Source organism: Bombina bombina, chromosome 5, assembly GCF_027579735.1.
Source record: "Bombina bombina isolate aBomBom1 chromosome 5, aBomBom1.pri, whole genome shotgun sequence".
Classification (NCBI taxonomy): Eukaryota; Metazoa; Chordata; class Amphibia; order Anura; family Bombinatoridae; genus Bombina; species Bombina bombina.
The window spans coordinates 459,527,460-459,548,190 of NC_069503.1; the positions used below are offsets into that span (position 1 = coordinate 459,527,460).

The following is a 20,731-nucleotide window of genomic DNA, read 5'->3' on the forward strand; positions in this document are numbered from 1 at the left end:
ACACATACATACATTTATATGTCTAAAGAGGTATTTGTATCTCCATATTAAAGCCCTTTGCCTTCCTTTTTTTTCTAACACCTGAGACATCATATCTTTGAGCCCTTAGAATTTTTTTTGTAATGTATTTTTGATGTGTTTTGTGAGACTTTTTTTGTTTTGCAAAACACAGCTCTGAGCACACTCTAACCTGATGAGCGTTAACTTGAATTGCGCTCAAGCAGTCGCATTTACTTTCAACTTGTAAGACCAGTGCAATTTAACCTGTGCAGAAACAAACTTGAAAACCTTATATCACTTGCGCTCAAACGTTTGCACTCCACATGTAATCTGACCCAAAATGTTTAACTATGCAAATTAAGAAACCGTAGCAATATCCTTTTTATAATGCTTTTGTTTGCCTATCCTGTAATTTCCCTTTAAAAATGTTTTTTCCCACTTCCCCAAGAGAGGGAGAAATAAATCATCCATGATTCAGAGCCTTGACCCCGCTAATTTATATCTGTCTCTAACTAGCAACAGTAAATTAAATACATAGTACCCAAGAGGCTTTTTAAGTGCTAGTATTCAAATAAATGCAAATTTTGCACTTTACTGTGAGGTTTATTTAAAGACTTTACATCGTTTTGTAAAATAACAACCTAATGCTTCATTACTAGACATCAGGAATTATTTCAGTTCCTGTAATTGCTACTTAACAACAATCAGGGCCATGATGTGTAGTGACGGGGTTAATAGAATTCACAGCGTGGAAAAAGCAACCAAACAAGAAGGGGAACTCCTTGTATTTGGAAAACATTTTGCAAGCTCATATTTCCCATTCACGCTTGTGTCTTGGTTACACCCATGTTTTTTCTTTTATAAACTTTCTATGATAAACAAGTAATACTTGTAAAATGGTGTGAAAATTGTACTACTAAATATACCACAATAATTATATTACTGTGATACGCTACATGACATCTGGCTCTCCCACAAAAATGTCATCTTTTGTCATCAGGCCACATAATTACAGGATGTGAGAAGCATCAGATATTATCCATTTCCATGGGCTGGGTTTTTTGGATGCAATTTTGTACTCAGTCCAACTAAAAACTGACAAGTTTATAATAAGCATTGAAAGCCTTAAAGAGATACAAAACTATTTAAACCATATGGCCAAAAGTATGTGGACACCATTACTGTTTGTTGTGTTTATTGCACAGATACTGATCTAAAAATCCAGTATAAAATCTTTTAAAACTTACTTAGAAGCTCCAAGTTTAGCACAGTTGATGAGATTAGCTGGAACACCCAGTGAAATGGGCTGGGAGTAGATACTCCCCCCCCTTCCCTGCATATGAAAAGACAGATTAGACAAACAGGAGCCAGCAGGAGTGTGTAAATGCGTGTATACAACGGACACTTTGGGGCTTGGTTAAGAGTCTGAAAATCAGTACAATATTATGAAAAAATTAGCAAAACTACACATTGTTACAAAAACACTCCCAGATGGGCTATATAAATGGATCATCTACAAAATATTTATGCAAAGAAACATCTAGTGTACAATGTCCCTTTAAATAACATGAATACAGGGCAAAATAAATAATGAAAGTATATTGCAAAGTTGTTTTAATATATATAATTATCTAATAATTTATTCCCTTTAAGAAATACATATTTACTTAATGCCTATTAATAGTTGTCAGTTATATATGAATACATGTAAGTTAAATTGTTATGCTATGAGAATAGTTTGTAGACGTTTTTTCTTCAGTCATTTTTGATTTTATGGAGTTTAGGGGTTGGAATTAAATGAACTGAAATCTGTGCAGTGATTGCAACCTTAGATGGAAAAGCTGCTTGTTTCTTCAACGTGGTTCTCCGAGTACATGGAGTATTCTTCAGTGCTTGGTGCCCGTTTTCTTCTCAAGGTAGCATATCTTTTCACAATTTTAGTAACATGAGACTTGAATGTGGTCCCCATGAAAGCATAGAGTATGGGATTCAGACAGCAGTGAAACAAGGCTAGGCATTTAGTTATGCTCAGCACTATGTCAATGGTTCTGCTAACATTACAGTTGTCAATTAATAAATATATTATATCTATAGCTCTCCAGAACTTAACTACATTGTATGGTAGTTGGGTTATAATGAAGACCACAACAACTGCTAATAGCACCCTTAGTGACCTTGACCTTTTTATGTCGGGGGTTCCTAATAGAAACCTTGCTATCGATGAATAACAGAACACAATGATAAGAAATGGCAGAACGAAGCAACATAATATATTCAAGATCTGAATGAAAACAGTCAGTTGTTGTGCTACATCTTTGGGATAAATGGGAAGACATGCGTGTCTACCGTTATGTTCCTTTATGATATTGAAATACAAGTCAGGAATGCAAAGTAATGTGGATGTGGTCCAGACAAACAGGCAGATTAGTCGACTCTTTTTTCTGCTATTTTCAGATCTTGAAGCTTTGATTATAGCAAAGTATCTGTCCAGGCTAATGCAAGCCAGGAACTGCATGCTCGAGCTGAAGTTTAATGTGTATAAAGCTGATGTAATCTTGCACATTAACTTTCCTAACTGCCACCCAAGCGCAGCGTCCACTGCCCAGAACGGGAGCGTTAGAAGCAGTAAAAGATCAGCCACTGCCAAGTGCAGAAGATATACATCAGTCTTAGTCTTTATCTTCTTGTAATAAACATATATCCCAACAACAACAGAATTACCAGCCATTCCAATCACAAATGCCACTGAGTAGAATGCAGGTAAGAACACCTGGGCAAATTTGCGCACTTCGTTCTTCTTGCATATTTCTTCATATTGTTCATAGTCAAAAGTTGGGTCAGTGTAATCATCATAGTTTTCTGTTTTTGGTCCTATTGTGGTGTTTGCTAGCGGCTCCATGTTGACACCTTCAATAGAAAATTAATATTAGTTAATCCACGAGTCTAGTCCAAAATTGGCAAAAATATGTAATGAATGAAAAATATTATGAATGCTTTGTCACCAAATTTTCTTGAGTTGACAACTTGGATTGTCCATTATTTCTAGTTTTTAAAATGTATTTTGTTATCATTTTAATTAAACAATTTAGCATTATATTAAAAATACATGTGAGATTATAATTAATTCTGTTATTGTTTCAATTAACAAAGTTCTGTATTTTTCCTATGCATTTAAAAGATTGCAAATAAATGGTAGGGGGATAATATAATTTTGGCACACAACTATTTTAAATTTACATAAAAGCCACCATTCAACAGATATTAAACACCTCTTGCTTTTGTTAAAGAAATATGCTTGTCTGGCGCTCTCTAGAGAGGCCAAAAGTCAAATTCTGTTACCTTCAAATCCAATACAGTGTTCTACCTTGGACCTATTTAATGGGTGCACCAACCGACTAATTTTACTGACCACCTGACTAAAATTGTAGCTAGTATTAAAGGGACAGTCTACACTAAAATTGTTATTGTCTAAAAAGATAAACAACTCCTTTACTACTGTTGTGGATACCGGGCTGCAGGGGTTAAACCTCCACCCCCCTACTACCTCACCCCCTCCTGTTTTTAAGCGGATTTGGGGTATTTGAGAGCCACCATGATCTCCCAGTCCTTGGATTTATTTGCCTTGACTCAGAATGTTCAACTTTCCTTATTTCCAGACAGTCAGTTTCATATTTGGGATTATGCTTTAAATTATCATATTTTTTCTTACCTCAAAAATTTGACTTTTTTCCCTGTGGGCTGTTAGGCTCGCGGGGGCTGAAAATGCTTCATTTTATTGCGTCATTCTTGGCGCGGACTTTTTTGGCGCAAAAATTCTTTTCCGTTTCCGGCGTCATACGTGTCGCCGGAAGTTGCGTCATTTTTGACGTTATTTTGCGCCAAAAATGTCGGCGTTCCGGATGTGGCGTCATTTTTGGCGCCAAAAGCATTTAGGCGCCAAATAATGTGGGCGTCTTATTTGGCGCCAAAAAATATGGGCGTCGCTTTTGTCTCCACATTATTTCAGTCTCATTTTTCATTTGCTTCTGGTTGCTAGAAGCTTGATGTTTGGCATTTTTTTCCCATTCCTGAAACTGTCTTATAAGGAATTTGATCTATTTTGCTTTATATGTTGTTTTTTCTCTTACATATTGCAAGATGTCTCACGTTGCATCTGAGCCAGAAGATACTACAGGAAAACCACTGCCTGCTGGATCTACCAAAGCTAAGTGTATCTGCTGTAAACTTTTGGTAGCTATTCCTCCAGCTGTTGTTTGTAATAATTGTCATGACAAACTTGTTAAAGCAGATAATATTTCCTTTAGTGATGTACCATTGCCTGTTGCAGTTCCCTCAACATCTAAGGTGCAGAATGTTCCTGATAACATAAGAGATTTTGTTTCTGAATCCATAAAGAAGGCTTTGTCTGTTATTTCTCCTTCTAGTAAACGTAGAAAGTCTTTTAAATCTTCTCTCTCTACAGATGAATTTTTAAATGAACACCATCATTCTGATTCTTTGGACTCTTCTGGTTCAGAGGATTCTATCTCAGAGATTGATGCTGATAAATCTTCATATTTATTTAAGATGGAATTTATTCGCTCTTTACTTAAAGAAGTACTAATTGCTTTAGAAATAGAGGATTCTAGTCCTCTTGATACTAATTCTATACGTTTGGATAAGGTTTTTAAAGCTCCTGCGGTTATTCCAGAAGTCTTTCCTGTTCCTAATGCTATTTCTGCAGTAATTTCTAAGGAATGGGATAAATTGGGTAATTCATTTACTCCTTCTAAACGTTTTAAGCAATTATATCCTGTTCCGCCTGACAGGTTAGAATTTTGGGACAAAATCCCTAAAGTTGATGGGGCTATTTCTACCCTTGCTAAACGTACTACCATTCCTACGTCAGATGGTACCTCGTTTAAGGATCCTTTAGATAGAAAAATTGAATCTTTTCTAAGAAAAGCTTATCTATGTTCAGGTAATCTTCTTAGACCTGCTATATCATTGGCTGATGTTGCTGCAGCTTCAACTTTTTGGTTGGAAACTCTAGCGCAACAAGTAACAAATCGTGATTCTCATGATATTATTATTCTTCTCCAGCATGCTAATAATTTCATCTGTGATGCCATTTTTGATATTATTAGAGTTGATGTTAGGTTTATGTCTCTGGCTATCTTAGCCAGAAGAGCTTTATGGCTTAAGACCTGGAATGCTGATATGGCTTCTAAATCAACTCTACTTTCCATTTCTTTCCAGGGAAACAAATTATTTGGTTCTCAGTTGGATTCTATTATTTCAACTGTTACTGGTGGGAAAGGAACTTTTTTACCACAGGATAAAAAGTCTAAAGGTAAAAACAGGGCTAACAATCGTTTTCGTTCCTTTCGTTTCAACAAAGAACAAAAGCCTGATCCTTCGTCCTCAGGAGCAGTTTCAGTTTGGAAACCATCTCCAGTCTGGAATAAATCCAAGCCTGCTAGAAAGGCAAAGCCTGCTTCTAAGTTCACATGAAGGTACGGCCCTCATTCCAGTTCAGCTGGTAGGGGGCAGGTTACGTTTTTTCAAAGAAATTTGGATCAATTCTGTTCACAATCTTTGGATTCAGAACATTGTTTCAGAAGGGTACAGAATTGGTTTCAAGATGAGACCTCCTGCAAAGAGATTTTTTCTTTCCCATGTCCCAGTAAATCCAGTGAAAGCTCAAGCATTTCTGAATTGTATTTCAGATCTAGAGTTGGCTGGAGTAATTATGCCAGTTCCAGTTCCGGAACAGGGGATGGGGTTTTATTCAAATCTCTTCATTGTACCAAAGAAGGAGAATTCCTTCAGACCAGTTCTGGATCTAAAATTATTGAATCGTTATGTAAGGATACCAACGTTCAAGATGGTAACTGTAAGGACTATATTGCCTTTTGTTCAGCAAGGGAATTATATGTCCACAATAGATTTACAGGATGCATATCTGCATATTCCGATTCATCCAGATCATTATCAGTTCCTGAGATTCTCTTTTCTAGACAAGCATTACCAATTTGTGGCTCTACCGTTTGGCCTTGCTACAGCTCCAAGAATTTTCACAAAGATTCTCGGTGCCCTTCTGTCTGTAATCAGAGAACAGGGTATTGTGGTATTTCCTTATTTGGACGATATCTTGGTACTTGCTCAGTCTTTACATTTAGCAGAGTCTCATACGAATCGACTTGTGTTGTTTCTTCAAGATCATGGTTGGAGGATCAATTTACCAAAAAGTTCTTTGATTCCTCAAACAAGGGTAACCTTTCTGGGTTTCCAGATAGATTCAGTGTCCATGACTCTGTCTTTAACAGACAAGAGACGTCTAAAATTGATTACAGCCTGTCGAAACCTTCAGTCTCAATCATTCCCTTCGGTAGCCTTATGCATGGAAATTCTAGGTCTTATGACTGCTGCATCGGACGCGATCCCCTTTGCTCGTTTTCACATGCGACCTCTTCAGCTCTGTATGCTGAACCAATGGTGCAGGGATTACACGAAGATATATCAATTAATATCTTTAAAACCGATTGTTCGGCACTCTCTAACGTGGTGGACAGATCACCTTCGTTTAATTCAGGGGGCTTCTTTTGTTCTTCCGACCTGGACTGTAATTTCAACAGATGCAAGTCTCACAGGTTGGGGAGCTGTGTGGGGATCTCTGACGGCACAAGGAGTTTGGGAATCTCAGGAGGTGAGATTACCGATCAATATCTTGGAACTCCGTGCAGTTTTCAGAGCTCTTCAGTTTTGGCCTCTTCTGAAGAGAGAATCGTTCATTTGTTTTCAGACAGACAATGTCACAACTGTGGCATACATCAATCATCAAGGAGGGACTCACAGTCCTCTGGCTATGAAAGAAGTATCTCGAATTTTGGTTTGGGCAGAATCCAGCTCCTGTCTAATCTCTGCGGTTCATATCCCAGGTGTAGACAATTGGGAAGCGGATTATCTCAGTCGCCAAACGTTGCATCCGGGCGAATGGTCTCTTCACCCAGAGGTATTTCTTCAGATTGTTCAAATGTGGGGGCTCCCAGAGATAGATCTGATGGCCTCTCATCTAAACAAGAAACTTCCCAGGTATCTGTCCAGATCCCGGGATCCTCAGGCGGAGGCAGTGGATGCATTATCACTTCCTTGGAAGTATTATCCTGCCTATATCTTTCCGCCTCTAGTTCTTCTTCCAAGAGTAATCTCCAAGATTCTGAGGGAATGCTCGTTTGTTCTGCTAATAGCTCCGGCATGGCCTCACAGGTTTTGGTATGCGGATCTTGTCCGGATGGCATCTTGCCAACCATGGACTCTTCCGTTAAGACCAGACCTTCTGTCACAAGGTCCTTTTTTCCATCCGGATCTGAAATCCTTAAATTTAAAGGTATGGAGATTGAACGCTTGATTCTTGGTCATAGAGGTTTCTCTGACTCCGTGATTAATACTATGTTACAGGCTCGTAAATCTGTATCTCGAGAGATATATTATAGAGTCTGGAAGACTTATATTTCTTGGTGTCTTTCTCATCATTTTTCTTGGCATTCTTTTAGAATACCGAGAATTTTACAGTTTCTTCAGGATGGTTTAGATAAGGGTTTGTCCGCAAGTTCTTTGAAAGGACAAATCTCCGCTCTTTCTGTTCTTTTTCACAGAAAGATTGCTATTCTTCCTGATATTCATTGTTTTGTACAAGCTTTGGTTCGTATAAAACCTGTCATTAAGTCAATTTCTCCTCCTTGGAGTTTGAATTTGGTTCTGGGAGCTCTTCAAGCTCCTCCGTTTGAACCTATGCATTCATTGGACATTAAATTACTTTCTTGGAAAGTTTTGTTCCTTTTGGCCATCTCTTCTGCTAGAAGAGTTTCTGAATTATCTGCTCTTTCGTGTGAGTCTCCTTTTCTGATTTTTCATCAGGATAAGGCGGTGTTGCGAACTTCTTTTGAATTTTTACCTAAAGTTGTGAATTCCAACAACATTAGTAGAGAAATTGTGGTTCCTTCATTATGTCCTAATCCTAAGAATTCTAAGGAGAAATCATTGCATTCTTTGGATGTTGTTAGAGCTTTGAAATATTATGTTGAAGCTACGAAATCTTTCCGTAAGACTTCTAGTCTATTTGTTATCTTTTCCGGTTCTAGGAAAGGCCAGAAAGCTTCTGCCATTTCTTTGGCATCTTGGTTGAAATCTTTAATTCATCTTGCCTATGTTGAGTCGGGTAAAATTCCGCCTCAGAGAATTACAGCTCATTCTACTAGGTCAGTATCTACTTCCTGGGCGTTTAGGAATGAAGCTTCGGTTGACCAGATCTGCAAAGCAGCAACTTGGTCCTCTTTGCATACTTTTACTAAATTCTACCATTTTGATGTGTTTTCTTCTTCTGAAGCAGTTTTTGGTAGAAAAGTTCTTCAGGCAGCGGTTTCAGTTTGAATCTTCTGCTTATGTTTTTTGTTAAACTTTATTTTGGGTGTGGATTATTTTCAGCAGGAATTGGCTGTCTTTATTTTATCCCTCCCTCTCTAGTGACTCTTGTGTGGAAAGATCCACATCTTGGGTAGTCATTATCCCATACGTCACTAGCTCATGGACTCTTGTTAATTACATGAAAGAAAACATAATTTATGTAAGAACTTACCTGATAAATTCATTTCTTTCATATTAACAAGAGTCCATGAGGCCCACCCTTTTTTGTGGTGGTTATGATTTTTTTGTATAAAGCACAATTATTCCAATTCCTTATTTTATATGCTTCGCACTTTTTTTCTTATCACCCCACTTCTTGGCTATTCGTTAAACTGATTTGTGGGTGTGGTGAGGGGTGTATTTATAGGCATTTTAAGGTTTGGGAAACTTTGCCCCTCCTGGTAGGAATGTATATCCCATACGTCACTAGCTCATGGACTCTTGTTAATATGAAAGAAATGAATTTATCAGGTAAGTTCTTACATAAATTATGTTTTTTGAAAGTTCATTAATCCCTGTGCATAAGCATTTAGTTCTGGAGACGTCACAGGTAACATCACCCGCAAACTGCTCATGCATAAGAGTAATGTAAATTCACATAGACCACTTGCATATATATGGCGTTCATTGATAGTTGTATTCTGACTCCTGTGGGTGTGGAAATAAGGTCACATTTTAGAATTTAAATAGATTTTTAAAGGGCAATTTCATTTTGCATAGTCATCATGGTAATTTAAAGGGACAGTAAAGTCATACTTAGACATTCATGATTCAGACAGAGCATACAATTTTAAACAGATTTCACATTTACTTCTTTTATTTAATTTGCTTCCTTCTCTTGTTATCCTTTGCTGAAAGGTTTATATAGGCAAGCTCAGAAGCAGCAAATAACCTAGTTTGTAGCTGCTGATTGGTGGCTGCATATATATATACTGATTGTCATTGGCTCACCCATGTGTTCAGTTAGAAGCCAGTAGCGCATTGCTGCTCCTTCAACAAATGATACCAAGAGAATAAAGCTAATTTGATAATAGAAGTAAACTGGACAATTGTTTAAAATTGTGTGTTCTACCTAAATCATGAAAGAAAAATTTTGGGTTTCATGTCCCTTTAACCCTTTGAGTGCTAACGACGGCCCTGAGCCATCGCAAATTTTCCCAGTCAGGTGCTGACGACGGCTCAGAGCCGTCGCTAGCACTCACCCACCTTGAGGGCAATGTGGGGCTCCCATCAACTCCCACACCGGCGATCGGGCCTGTATAGTGACAGGCATCGCCGGGGCTTCACGTTTTATGTGGTGACGTCACGCGCAATGACGTGATGACGTCTCTGCGCAGCTTTATTGAAAAATTACATTGGACAGTATAGGGAAATGGGGGCATGCTGCTTAGAAGCCTGTATCTCAGGTATCTAAGCAGCTGCAGACCCCCAAGACCCACCAAACCTATAAGTCGCCAATGGTATAAGTCTTGGGGATCTAGAAAAAAAAAAAAAAAATATATATATATATATATATATATATATATTTATTTAACCCCCACCTCCCAAAAAAACAAACAAAAAAAACCTTAAATCCAGCTTAGCACCCAGGTGGGAAATTGCTTGGCACTCAAAGGGTTAAAGGGATGGTAAAGTCCAAATTAAACTTTCATGATTCAGATAGTGCATTCAATTTTAAACAACTTTCTAATTTACTTTTATCATCAAATTTGTAGTGTTCTCTTGTTATTCTTAGTTAAAAGCTAAACCTAGGTAGGCTCATATACTAGTTTCTAAGCCCTTGACGGCCGCCTCTTATCTGGATGGATTTGACAGTTATTGACAGCTAGAACGTGTTAGTTCATGTGTTTCATATAGATAACATTGTGCTCATGTACGTGAAGTTATTTAAGAGTCAGCACTAATTGTCTATAATGCAAGTCTATCAAAAGATCTGAGATAAGGTAGCAGTCAGCAGAGGTTTAGATACAAGGTAATTACCGAGATAAAAGGTATATTTCTATTACAGTGTTGGTTATGCAAAACTGGGGAATGGTAAATAAAGGGATTATCTATCTTTTTAAACAGTAACATTTTTGGTGTTTACTATCCCTTTAAGGTCACTTTTAATATTGAGTTGTATGTCCCTTTAAATGTGTTTGAACATTTTTATTATTGCACTGCTGCTTGCACGTAACTGTGTTTAAACACAGTTTTAAAATCAGCTCCAATGCATAACTGAGATCTAGCTGAACCCTCTGGTGAGCCAATGACACAAAGCATATGTGCATGGCCACCAATTACCAGCTAGCTCACAGTAGTGCATTGCTGCTCTTTAGCCAGCCTAGGTATGCTTTTCAACAAAGCATACCAAAGAACAAAGTCATTTTGATAATAGAAGTAAATTTAAAAGTCTTAAATGTGCAAGCTCTATCTGAACCATGAACATTAATCAATTAAACATTCACTACTTAGTCTAATTGTATTGTTCTTTCAAATTGTTCAATGTGTTGTTTTCTTTATTTTTCAGTCTATATTTATTTGTTAAATATTTTTAGCATATTTCAATTTTATTTATCAAAATTCCAGTAATAAATGATTTGCATACTGTTCATTTCTGAAAAATGTAAAATATTTCCTGCCTTTAATATTACTTTCTTTCTGTGTGCACCTCAAACAAACAGTTACCATATAGGAGGAAGTGGATACACACGAAACAGATTGAAAATGGGTTCTGAATGACTTTTGTGCTTTAGGGATTTTAACTTTGATATTGCATTTATGGCAAAAAAAATACACACACACACACATATATATATATATATATATATATATATATATATATATATATATAAGCAAAAAGAGTCAGTTGCACTCTCACAAACAGTTCTCCAAGGGCCAGGGTGCTAGAGTAGTTGAAATGTAGCAAAACAGGAAACAGCACTCTCTGGACTTAAGTAAACAACAAGTAGTTTATTCAGTAACGTTTCGGGGAATGCTCCCCTTCATCAGACCAACAACATACAAGTGAGACAAACATTTAAGCATACACAAACCCCTCCCCCTAGTGCAAAAAACCGCCAAAAATGGTTGCCATAGCAACCAAGCAACCAGTTCAAAGTAAATACATTTACCAATGCAACAATGACATCAAAAAAACCAGATCATTATGGTTAATTAGCATCAGGTCAATTAACAAATCAACACATCATCCTACCACATAATACACCTGCTGTATATTAGTACTTCTAATACACCAGTGGCAGTGTGTCCTTTTAAAGAGACATATCACAATATTATTAGCTAAGTACAGGAACACAAGAATGTGTGGAAAAAAGGGGTTGAAAAAACGTTTAGTTAAACCTCGGCACCTCAGCATATTGAAATGCAATTCACGTAATGCACTTATAGTGAATGCCTAACTCATAATACCCGTACTACATAGTCAAGGGTCATGTGTACCATAAATGCTATAGACGCAAATAGCAGCAAACACGTTATACAGATACCTCCAACGATGTGACCGTATTACATGCACAAAGTGTAGCACGACCTATGTAATCACCCTGTTCAGCATCGGACCAACCTCGCGCTGAATCTAGCATAGCTACTAGCGGAACAACAAGGGATATGCGCATGCGTGGAGACCCGGTATAGCCTCTATACTATTATACCGCACGAAATGGGGATGGAGATAATTACCAACTGCCTTGAAAGATGCCCATATGTGGGTCCCCCTACCAGCTTTATTATTGAACTTCTATCTCTATGTCTTAAGCTGAACTACTTTAAATTCGAAAGGAGATTTTATCTTCAGCTCATGGGAACGGCCATGGGCTCGAATATGGCACCTGCTTTTGCAAACTTATTCATGGAACATATGGAGGAAAAGGTGTTCAAGGTATATGACAATCAACAAGTACGCTTTTACAAGCGCTACATTGATGATATCGTTGTGGTCTGGAGAGGCACGATTGAGTCCTTTGGCGAGTGGGTCAAATCCCTGAACACAATAGGGGGACAGGTTCAATTGAAGGAAGTGTCCAGCTACAATGAAGTGGATTTCCTGGATCTAAGAATTTATAAGATAAACAACAGATTGGGTACCACCTTATTTAAAAAGTCTACCGACAGAAACACACTGCTACATGCTTCTAGTTACCATCCAAGATCACTCATAAAAGCCATCCCTAAGGCACAGCTGCTGAGAGTCATCCGCAATAACACATCAGAGGAAAACCGTGAGGTACAACTGAAAGAAATGGAATCACGGTTTTACAGCAGAGGATACAATGGTAACACTATAAAGGAAGCAAGGGCCCAGTTGAGCATGAAAATGCCAAAAAGAGACCAACAGAAGAGGATGAATTTTGTCACTGCATACACCCCTAGCACGAGAACACTAGGAGTTACTTTAAAAGAGAAATGGGATATTGTCCAGACTGACCCATCATTACCATACCACGACTATGGACCACCCAGAATTGGATATAAGAGGGGAAGAAACCTAAAAGACATCTTAATGAACACTGATCCAACTGAGAGCTACAGCAAGGTCAAGACAAACACCAAAAGGGGCTCCTACAAGTGCCCGAGTTGTGTAACGTGTAACGCCATGCTGCAATGCAAGCAATTCAAACATCCACACAATAACACGAGCTACAAGATCAAGCATTTCCTTACGTGTACCACAAAATTTGTGGTGTACATGCTGAATTGCAACTGTGGCCTATTCTATATAGGTAAGACGTCAGATGACATTAAGAAAAGGATGGCTAATCACAGGAGTGCTATCCGGACGGCAATTGAGAAAGGCAAGAGTGACCAACCGGTGGCCAGACATTTTATGGAGAAGGGTCACTCTGTGGCGGACCTGAGATTTAAACTCATCGATCATGTACCCCCAATGCCTAGGGGAGGTGACAGGGACACCCGTCTCTTACAGAAGGAGGCCGAGTGGATTTTCAAACTGGACACTATACACCCCAGAGGTTTGAACATGGGGATAGACTGGCACTGTTTTTTATGAACTAAGCTGTGTACGCTTCTAATGTATCTGGTTGTATCTTTCTAAGGGGATTAATTTAGTTTGTACAGTATCTGATACTATGTTTGCATTCTTTTATCCACAGTGGGTTCATGAAGTCTGGTTGCTGATTGGCTGTAGGCTCTGCCCATATTTATCCTCCAGGAGGGGTGCCCAATGGGTGTACCCTTATTTAGGTTGTTGCTGTTATGTATATTAGTGGATGTTACTTTTGATGCACACCGCAGTGTTGACACATCACTGAGTGCTGGTGCTACTAACCGTGCACTACGGAACCCTGTTAGCACTAGTATTTTCTGTATCTAGGGGGATGGGACCTGCCTGTACTATGTATTTATTCACATTAGTTTAGGGGTCTCTTTTCCTTTATAGCGATCCTTATAATTCTGGGCCACCGGGCTCTAGCAAACCTGTAATCACAGCATCAGCCTGAAACATACTGTGACCGACATATTTTTTGACTTTGGACCCCTGCCCCCCTATCTCAGAGCAAAACTGTCACTCACACAGGGATAGGGGCTTGTCCCAGACGGCCTATCAGGGACCTTGCCTTACACAGTAATAATTGACTGGCCATGGCTTACACGCATGCGCACACTTATAGACATCCTTTTTGTGACCCTGTAAAATTGCCTATGCACGGACAATAGGTGTCTTGAACGCAAGACCGGTGCTGACAGGTTAGAAATGACAGACGCATATACCCTTCTCATCGTGTATGTCAGACTGAACTAGCTGGGTTACTAGACCTAAGTGGGTGACTCCTGATATCTGGGTATTAGGGGTGTTGTACTATCTTCTACTGCATATCCTGCTGCATTTATTACGTTCATGACCCGGACCCTTCCTTCCCTTAGTAGTAACTTGGGGCCCTCTTACCATGCCATTTTATTAACTTTGTTTGTCCGGTGTGGGGGCTTGTCCTTTCTATCCTATTGGGTACCTAGCTGGAGCATTGGGGGCTGGACTGTGCCGGGTCTCCACGCATGCGCATATCCCTTGTTGTTCCGCTAGTAGCTATGCTAGATTCAGCGCGAGGTTGGTCCGATGCTGAACAGGGTGATTACATAGGTCGTGCTACACTTTGTGCATGTAATACGGTCACATCGTTGGAGGTATCTGTATAACGTGTTTGCTGCTATTTGCGTCTATAGCATTTATGGTACACATGACCCTTGACTATGTAGTACGGGTATTATGAGTTAGGCATTCACTATAAGTGCATTACGTGAATTGCATTTCAATATGCTGAGGTGCCGAGGTTTAACTAAACGTTTTTTCAACCCCTTTTTTCCACACATTCTTGTGTTCCTGTACTTAGCTAATAATATTGTGATATGTCTCTTTAAAAGGACACACTGCCACTGGGGTATTAGAAGTACTAATATACAGCAGGTGTATTATGTGGTAGGATGATGTGTTGATTTGTTAATTGACCTGATGCTAATTAACCATAATGATCTGTTTTTTTTGATGTCATTGTTGCATTGGTAAATGTATTTACTTTGAACTGGTTGCTTGGTTGCTATGGCAACCATTTTTGGCGTTTTTTTGCACTAGGGGGAGGGGTTTGTGTATGCTTAAATGTTTGTCTCACTTGTATGTTGTTGGTCTGATGAAGGGGAGCATTCCCCGAAACGTTACTGAATAAACTACTTGTTGTTTACTTAAGTCCAGAGAGTGCTGTTTCCTGTTTTGCTATATATATATATATATATATATATATATATATATATATATATATATATATATATATATATATACATTGATTGGAGTAGCCGTGTTAGTCCAGAGATTTAAATATCAAAATAACAAGAGTATTGCATTGAGCAATGATACTTTTTTTATTGGACTAACTACCGTATTTTTCCGCTCCATAAGACGCACCTGACCATAAGACACACCTAGTTTTTAGAGGAGGAAAACAAGAAAAAAATTGCCCACACTCCTGAGTCTACCTACTTTCAACAAAGGATACCAAGAAGAGAATGGAGTAAATTTTAGAGTACAAGTAAATTATAAAATTTCTTAAAATTGTATGAATCATTTAAGAAGATGTTGGATTTCATATGCCTTTAATTGCCCATCACTGCTTTAGTGTTTTAAAAGGTTTAGCAATTCCTACATGGTATTATTATTTCAATCTCTATTTGTGTTTTAATAACAGAGTAAGTTTCATTTATAATTTTAAAATGAAGAGCAGGGTACATAAGTCTGCAGCACATGAAGACACATACGTTCCATAACTTGTTAACTCTCTCGGTCTTTGCTTTGATGACTGATCCAGTGCAGACAATTCAGTAGTACTGTGTAATTACATTGACAGTGTCTGTAATGCAATTACACAGTACTACTGAATCTGCGGCACCGGATCGGTCATCAAAGCAAAGACCGAGAGAGTTAACAAGTTGTTCTGAATCGGATTATTTATCAGCGGTCTAGTCTCAATATTTTATAAGTTATCTGCTTGTCATAGCAGAGAACTTATAAAATATTGAAAACACTGATAAGTAATCAGATTCAGCAGGCAGACCCTAAAGGCAGACTTACAAAATGGATGCTCCTTCCACCTTCAGCAGACGAGTTCAAGAATTGTTTACCGTAACTCACAGTGTCACACTCTCCAGTCTGATGTGTTGTCTTTGCTCGCGCTCTCTCAACTGAGCAATGAGGGCAATTTGTCACGCTGAGGGCTCCAGGCTAAAGAACCCCAATTTGGTGCACGGGAATAATTAACAAGTGCGCGGGGTCATTAAACAACCCCCATTTGGTGCGCGGGAATAATTAACAAGTGCGCAGGGTCATTAAAATCAATGCGCGGCCGGGCGCATATGAGGGAATATTGCTGTGCGGTGTCATTCGTTTAATATTTTTTTTTATCAGTCACATTCGCTCCATAAGACGCACAGACATTTCCCCTTACATTTGAAAGGGAAAAAAGTGCGTCTTATGGAGCGAAAAATACGGTATACATTTATAAGATGACAAGCTTTCGGAAGCATATATATATCAATATTTTCCATGTCTAAAAAATATGAGAACAATGAGAATATGCCTTAATAGTATTGTAAGATAATAAGGCTTTTCAAAGTTTATTTTTGTATTTGTTTTTGATACATTTATGCAGTCATCAACTGCTCCTAGACAATGGTAGTTTATGTTCCAAATTTAAAACAAAAGTGTATTTAAGTAAATATTTTAAGTGCATATTTATGTTTATAAATCATCAAGTTTTCTACAAAATGATTAACTTGACTAAAACTTTAAGATGGGTGCAATACATTGTACAATGTTAAAAGAAAAAAGTACTAACCTTTTGTTTAAGGAAACTTACGTGCAACAGTACAGTACACACTTGTATACCCAGTATAATGAGCTATGGGAAAATCCACTCCTTGATTATAATAAGGTCTTGTGTTCCAGGCAACAGTCCTGTGTTCTGTAGAAAAAAGCGGTGGTTACAGCAGGCAGTTTCACATTTGTTTGTTTCTTTCGTTCTCTCTCTCTTTATATATTTTTTTTTTTTTTAAGGAATGTGTTTCCAGGAATTGGACCAACGGGACCTGCCTGTTTATAGAAACAGACTTGGAAAATTAAAAGTCAAAAGTTCTATGTTTGAGATTTTTTAATAGGCTGAACGATAAAAGTTTAAAGAACCACAATAGTAAAAAAAATAATATATACTCTAATTTGTTAGAGCATGTCATTTTAATATAAGCTACCATGCACTGCTGTGTGTTTTAACCCCTGCTAAGATTTGAAACACACAGTAAAAGTACTGCTCGGTACCCACAGAGCACTGGCCCAGAGCGGAAAATGCTGCGCTAGTTACACGTGGGGTTAAACACATATTAGTGCAGGGTTGTAAGTCTTAAAATGACATACTCTAGCAAATTAGAGCATTTTATTTTTACTGTTATGGCCCATTAACTGTCAGGTTTGATCTTTTTGCATACTATATATATTTGTAAAATAACTAGAGCATTGTTTGAATTCAGAAGTTTGCATGAAGGGACAGTCTAGTCCAAAGAAATTTTGTCATTTTAAACAACTTTCCAATGTACTTTTATCATCAATTTTGCTTTGTTCTCTTGGTATTCTTAGTTAAAAGCTAAACCTAGCTATCTGAATGTATTTTGAAAGTTTTTCACCACTAGGGGGTGTTAGTTCATGTGTGTCATATAGATAACATTGAGCTCACGCACGTGAAGTTACCTAGGAGTAAGCACTGATTGGCTAAAATGCAAGTCTGTCAAAAGAACTGAAGTAAGGGGGCAGTTTGCAGAGGCTTAGATACAAGGTAATCACAGATGTTAAACGTGTATTATAACAGTGTTGGTTATGCAAAACTGGGGAATGGGTAATAAAGGGATTATCTATCGTTTTAGACAACATTCTGTTGTTGACTGTCCCTTAATGATTTTGATTGTTTAGTTGACTTTTCCTGAATATATTAAATGAAGGGCGCATGGAGTAAAATGAAACCCAATTTTTTTCTTTCATGATTTAGACAGAGCATGCAATTTTAAGCAATTTTCTAATTTACTCCTATTATCAATTTTTCTTCATTCTCTTAGTATGCTTTGTTGAATGAGCAGCAATGGCACTACTGGTTGCTGACCGAACACATGGGTGAGCCAATGGCAATCAGTATTTATATGCAGCAACCAATCAGCAGTTAGAACCTAGGTTCTTTCCTGCTCCTTAGCTTTCCTAGATAAACCTTTCAGCAAAGGAGAACAAGAGAATTAAGCAAATTAAACAATTGAAGTAAATTGGAAAATTGTTTAAAATTGTATGCTCTGTCTGAATCATGAAAGAACAATTTTGGGTTTCATGTCCCTTTAAGTAGCTGTCATCCTATTGGCTGATTTGAAATTTTCAGCCAATAGGGATGCAAGGTTCAAGCTTCAGTGTGCAGCGGATGATCGCGGTTTAGTGGTTAATACATTTATTATTAGTTGCAATGTGGGGGATGGCGGATAGAGGGGTTTTGACGTGCTAGGTTTATTTTTGGGAGGGGTTAGATTTCAATGGGAATTAGATCTCAAAAAGCTCCTTTTCCTATTTTACACCTATTTGAGCTGAGTGCAATTTTTCTCAATGTATCGACAGCCTCCGACAGTGTATTATAGAGACAGTCAAGTCCGAAAAAACCTTTCATGTTTCAAACAGGGCATGTAATTCTAAACAGCTTTCCAATTTACTTTTATCACCAATTTTGTTTTGTTCTTTTGGTATTCTTAGTTGAAAGCTAAACCTAGGAGGTTCATATTCTAATTTCTTAGACCTTGAAGGCCGCCTCTAATCTAAATGTATTTTGATAGTTTTTCACCACTAGAGGGCATTAGTTCACTTTTTTCATATAGATAACCTTGAGCTCATGCACGTGAATTTACCATGGAGACAGCTCTGATTGGCTAAAATGCAAGTCTGTCAAAAGAACTGAAATAAGGGGGCAGTCTGCTGAGGCTTAGATACAAGGTAATTACAGAGGTAAAATATGTATAATTTTAACTGTGTTGGTTATTCAAAACTGGGGAATTGGTAATTAAGGGATTATCTATCTTTTAAAACAACAAAAATTCTGGTGTTTACTGTCCCTTTAACGGTTTGCACAGTCATTGGAAACTTGGTATTATTTATAGATTAACGGTTTCTGATACATTGTATGGGACACTAAAATGTTTTCAGCAGCTGGAGTCCGGTTCTGGAAATTAAGATATAATGTGTCATTGGAAGCAGTCAGTGAACGATATTGCTACTGATAGCATATTTATCGTTTTGCGAGTGGACACAAACCTAATTACGGCTCAGTGGAAACAAGTCCATTGTCGGGTTACAAGATTTGCTATTTGGCCCCTCTAGGAACATGGGACAAAGCACAATTTTACACAAAAGCAAGAGGTAGGCTTACCAGATGTCCCAGTTTGACTGGGATTGTCCCTGTTTGGAGGCACTGTCCCAGTGTCCCACCCGATTGTTCATTCTCTCCCGGCTGGTGCCGGTATTACAAATACCGGCAATGCAAATGCCGTTTTTTTTACATTCTGATTGCAATTGGCTAGCATACTGTAGCTGACATGGTCTAAGTAATCGAGTTAATTAATCTAAGTTAATGCAGGCTGTCTCTTGATAGGGGGCGCTAGAGGTTTATATATATATATATATATATTAAATTAGACTATAAACATAATATATTTTGGTATAAAATGTCGGTATATATGGAATATAACTTGAGGCAAAACAATCAATCGATTCTTGTTATGTGATACAATACTAATACCAGAGTATAGACGAACAAGGGCCTCTAAGCATAAAAGTCAATTTGAACTGTTGATCTGACTGAATGTCAGTGGGTGAGGCTGTTGTTCAATGGTCGATGAATAGGGCTGCACTCTCCTCACATATGGATGTCACAGTATCTGGAAATTTGAGAAGAACAAGAGAGGCGCCTGTGTGTACAAATAATAAAATGAAGTAATCACAATCGATGGTTCCTAATCAGGGTACTCACATTTGTGAAGAGCACTCAGACAGTGCTATTAGACATGGGCTGGATATTTTACAGCAACCCAGCTCACTGGTCAGCCAGAATACAGCAACGAGATGGCATCAAATCTAAAGAAGACAGAAGACAGACAGGGCGCCTGTGTGTACCAGTAGTAAAACCAGGTGGGGTCAGTGTATATATCCCTAGTCAGGGTACTCACATTTGTGAAAAGCACTCAGACAGTACTATTAGAAGCAGACTGGATATTTAGCAGCGTCCCAGCTCACTGGACAAATAGACAACAGGAACACTGGACCACGGGATCCCTGGGACACTCAAATCACAATATATAAGTGCTATGAGATGCAAAAAATGGTGCTGCGGTAGGTGCAGCCTATGATTCCCCAAGGGGAGTAATGTATGATTGGTAGGCAAGTAAGGCAAGGTCCCAATGCCAAGTGAAATTGTTTAAAAAGGGATTTATTAAAATATAAATATAAAAACAAAGGAACCAAAAAGTAGGGAGTGCTAGCAACCCTCCTTACCAAGGGTTGCTAGCACTCCCTACTTTTTGGTTTCTTGGTTCCCATCACTAGACTAGCGCTGACCTCTCAACCACAACCATTAATCACTAATGACTTCTAGTTACTATAGGCTTATCGATTAGGATGTGAGGAATGAAGTTGTTACCCCTCCCAAAGCTCTAGGGAGCAGCATTAGACAGACATCTCTCTCTATTATACAGACGCAGAGAGGTTTAATAGATA

General features: G+C 38.2%; 2 protein-coding genes across 2 annotated transcripts in view; one reads left to right on the forward strand and one right to left on the reverse strand.

Moving 5' to 3' along the window:
• The window catches only part of ACAD11 (acyl-CoA dehydrogenase family member 11), a 381,257-nt gene that overhangs the window by 182,266 nt on the left and 178,260 nt on the right, over positions 1 to 20,731 (forward strand).
• ACKR4 (atypical chemokine receptor 4) lies at positions 1,589 to 16,934 on the reverse strand. Its single transcript, XM_053714336.1, has 2 exons — positions 16,785 to 16,934; positions 1,589 to 2,907 (listed from the first exon to the last, which is right to left on the reverse strand). The coding sequence occupies exon 2, from the start codon at positions 2,897 to 2,899 to the stop codon at positions 1,829 to 1,831; it is 1,071 nt and encodes a 356-aa protein (XP_053570311.1). The 5' UTR covers positions 2,900 to 2,907; positions 16,785 to 16,934; the 3' UTR covers positions 1,589 to 1,828.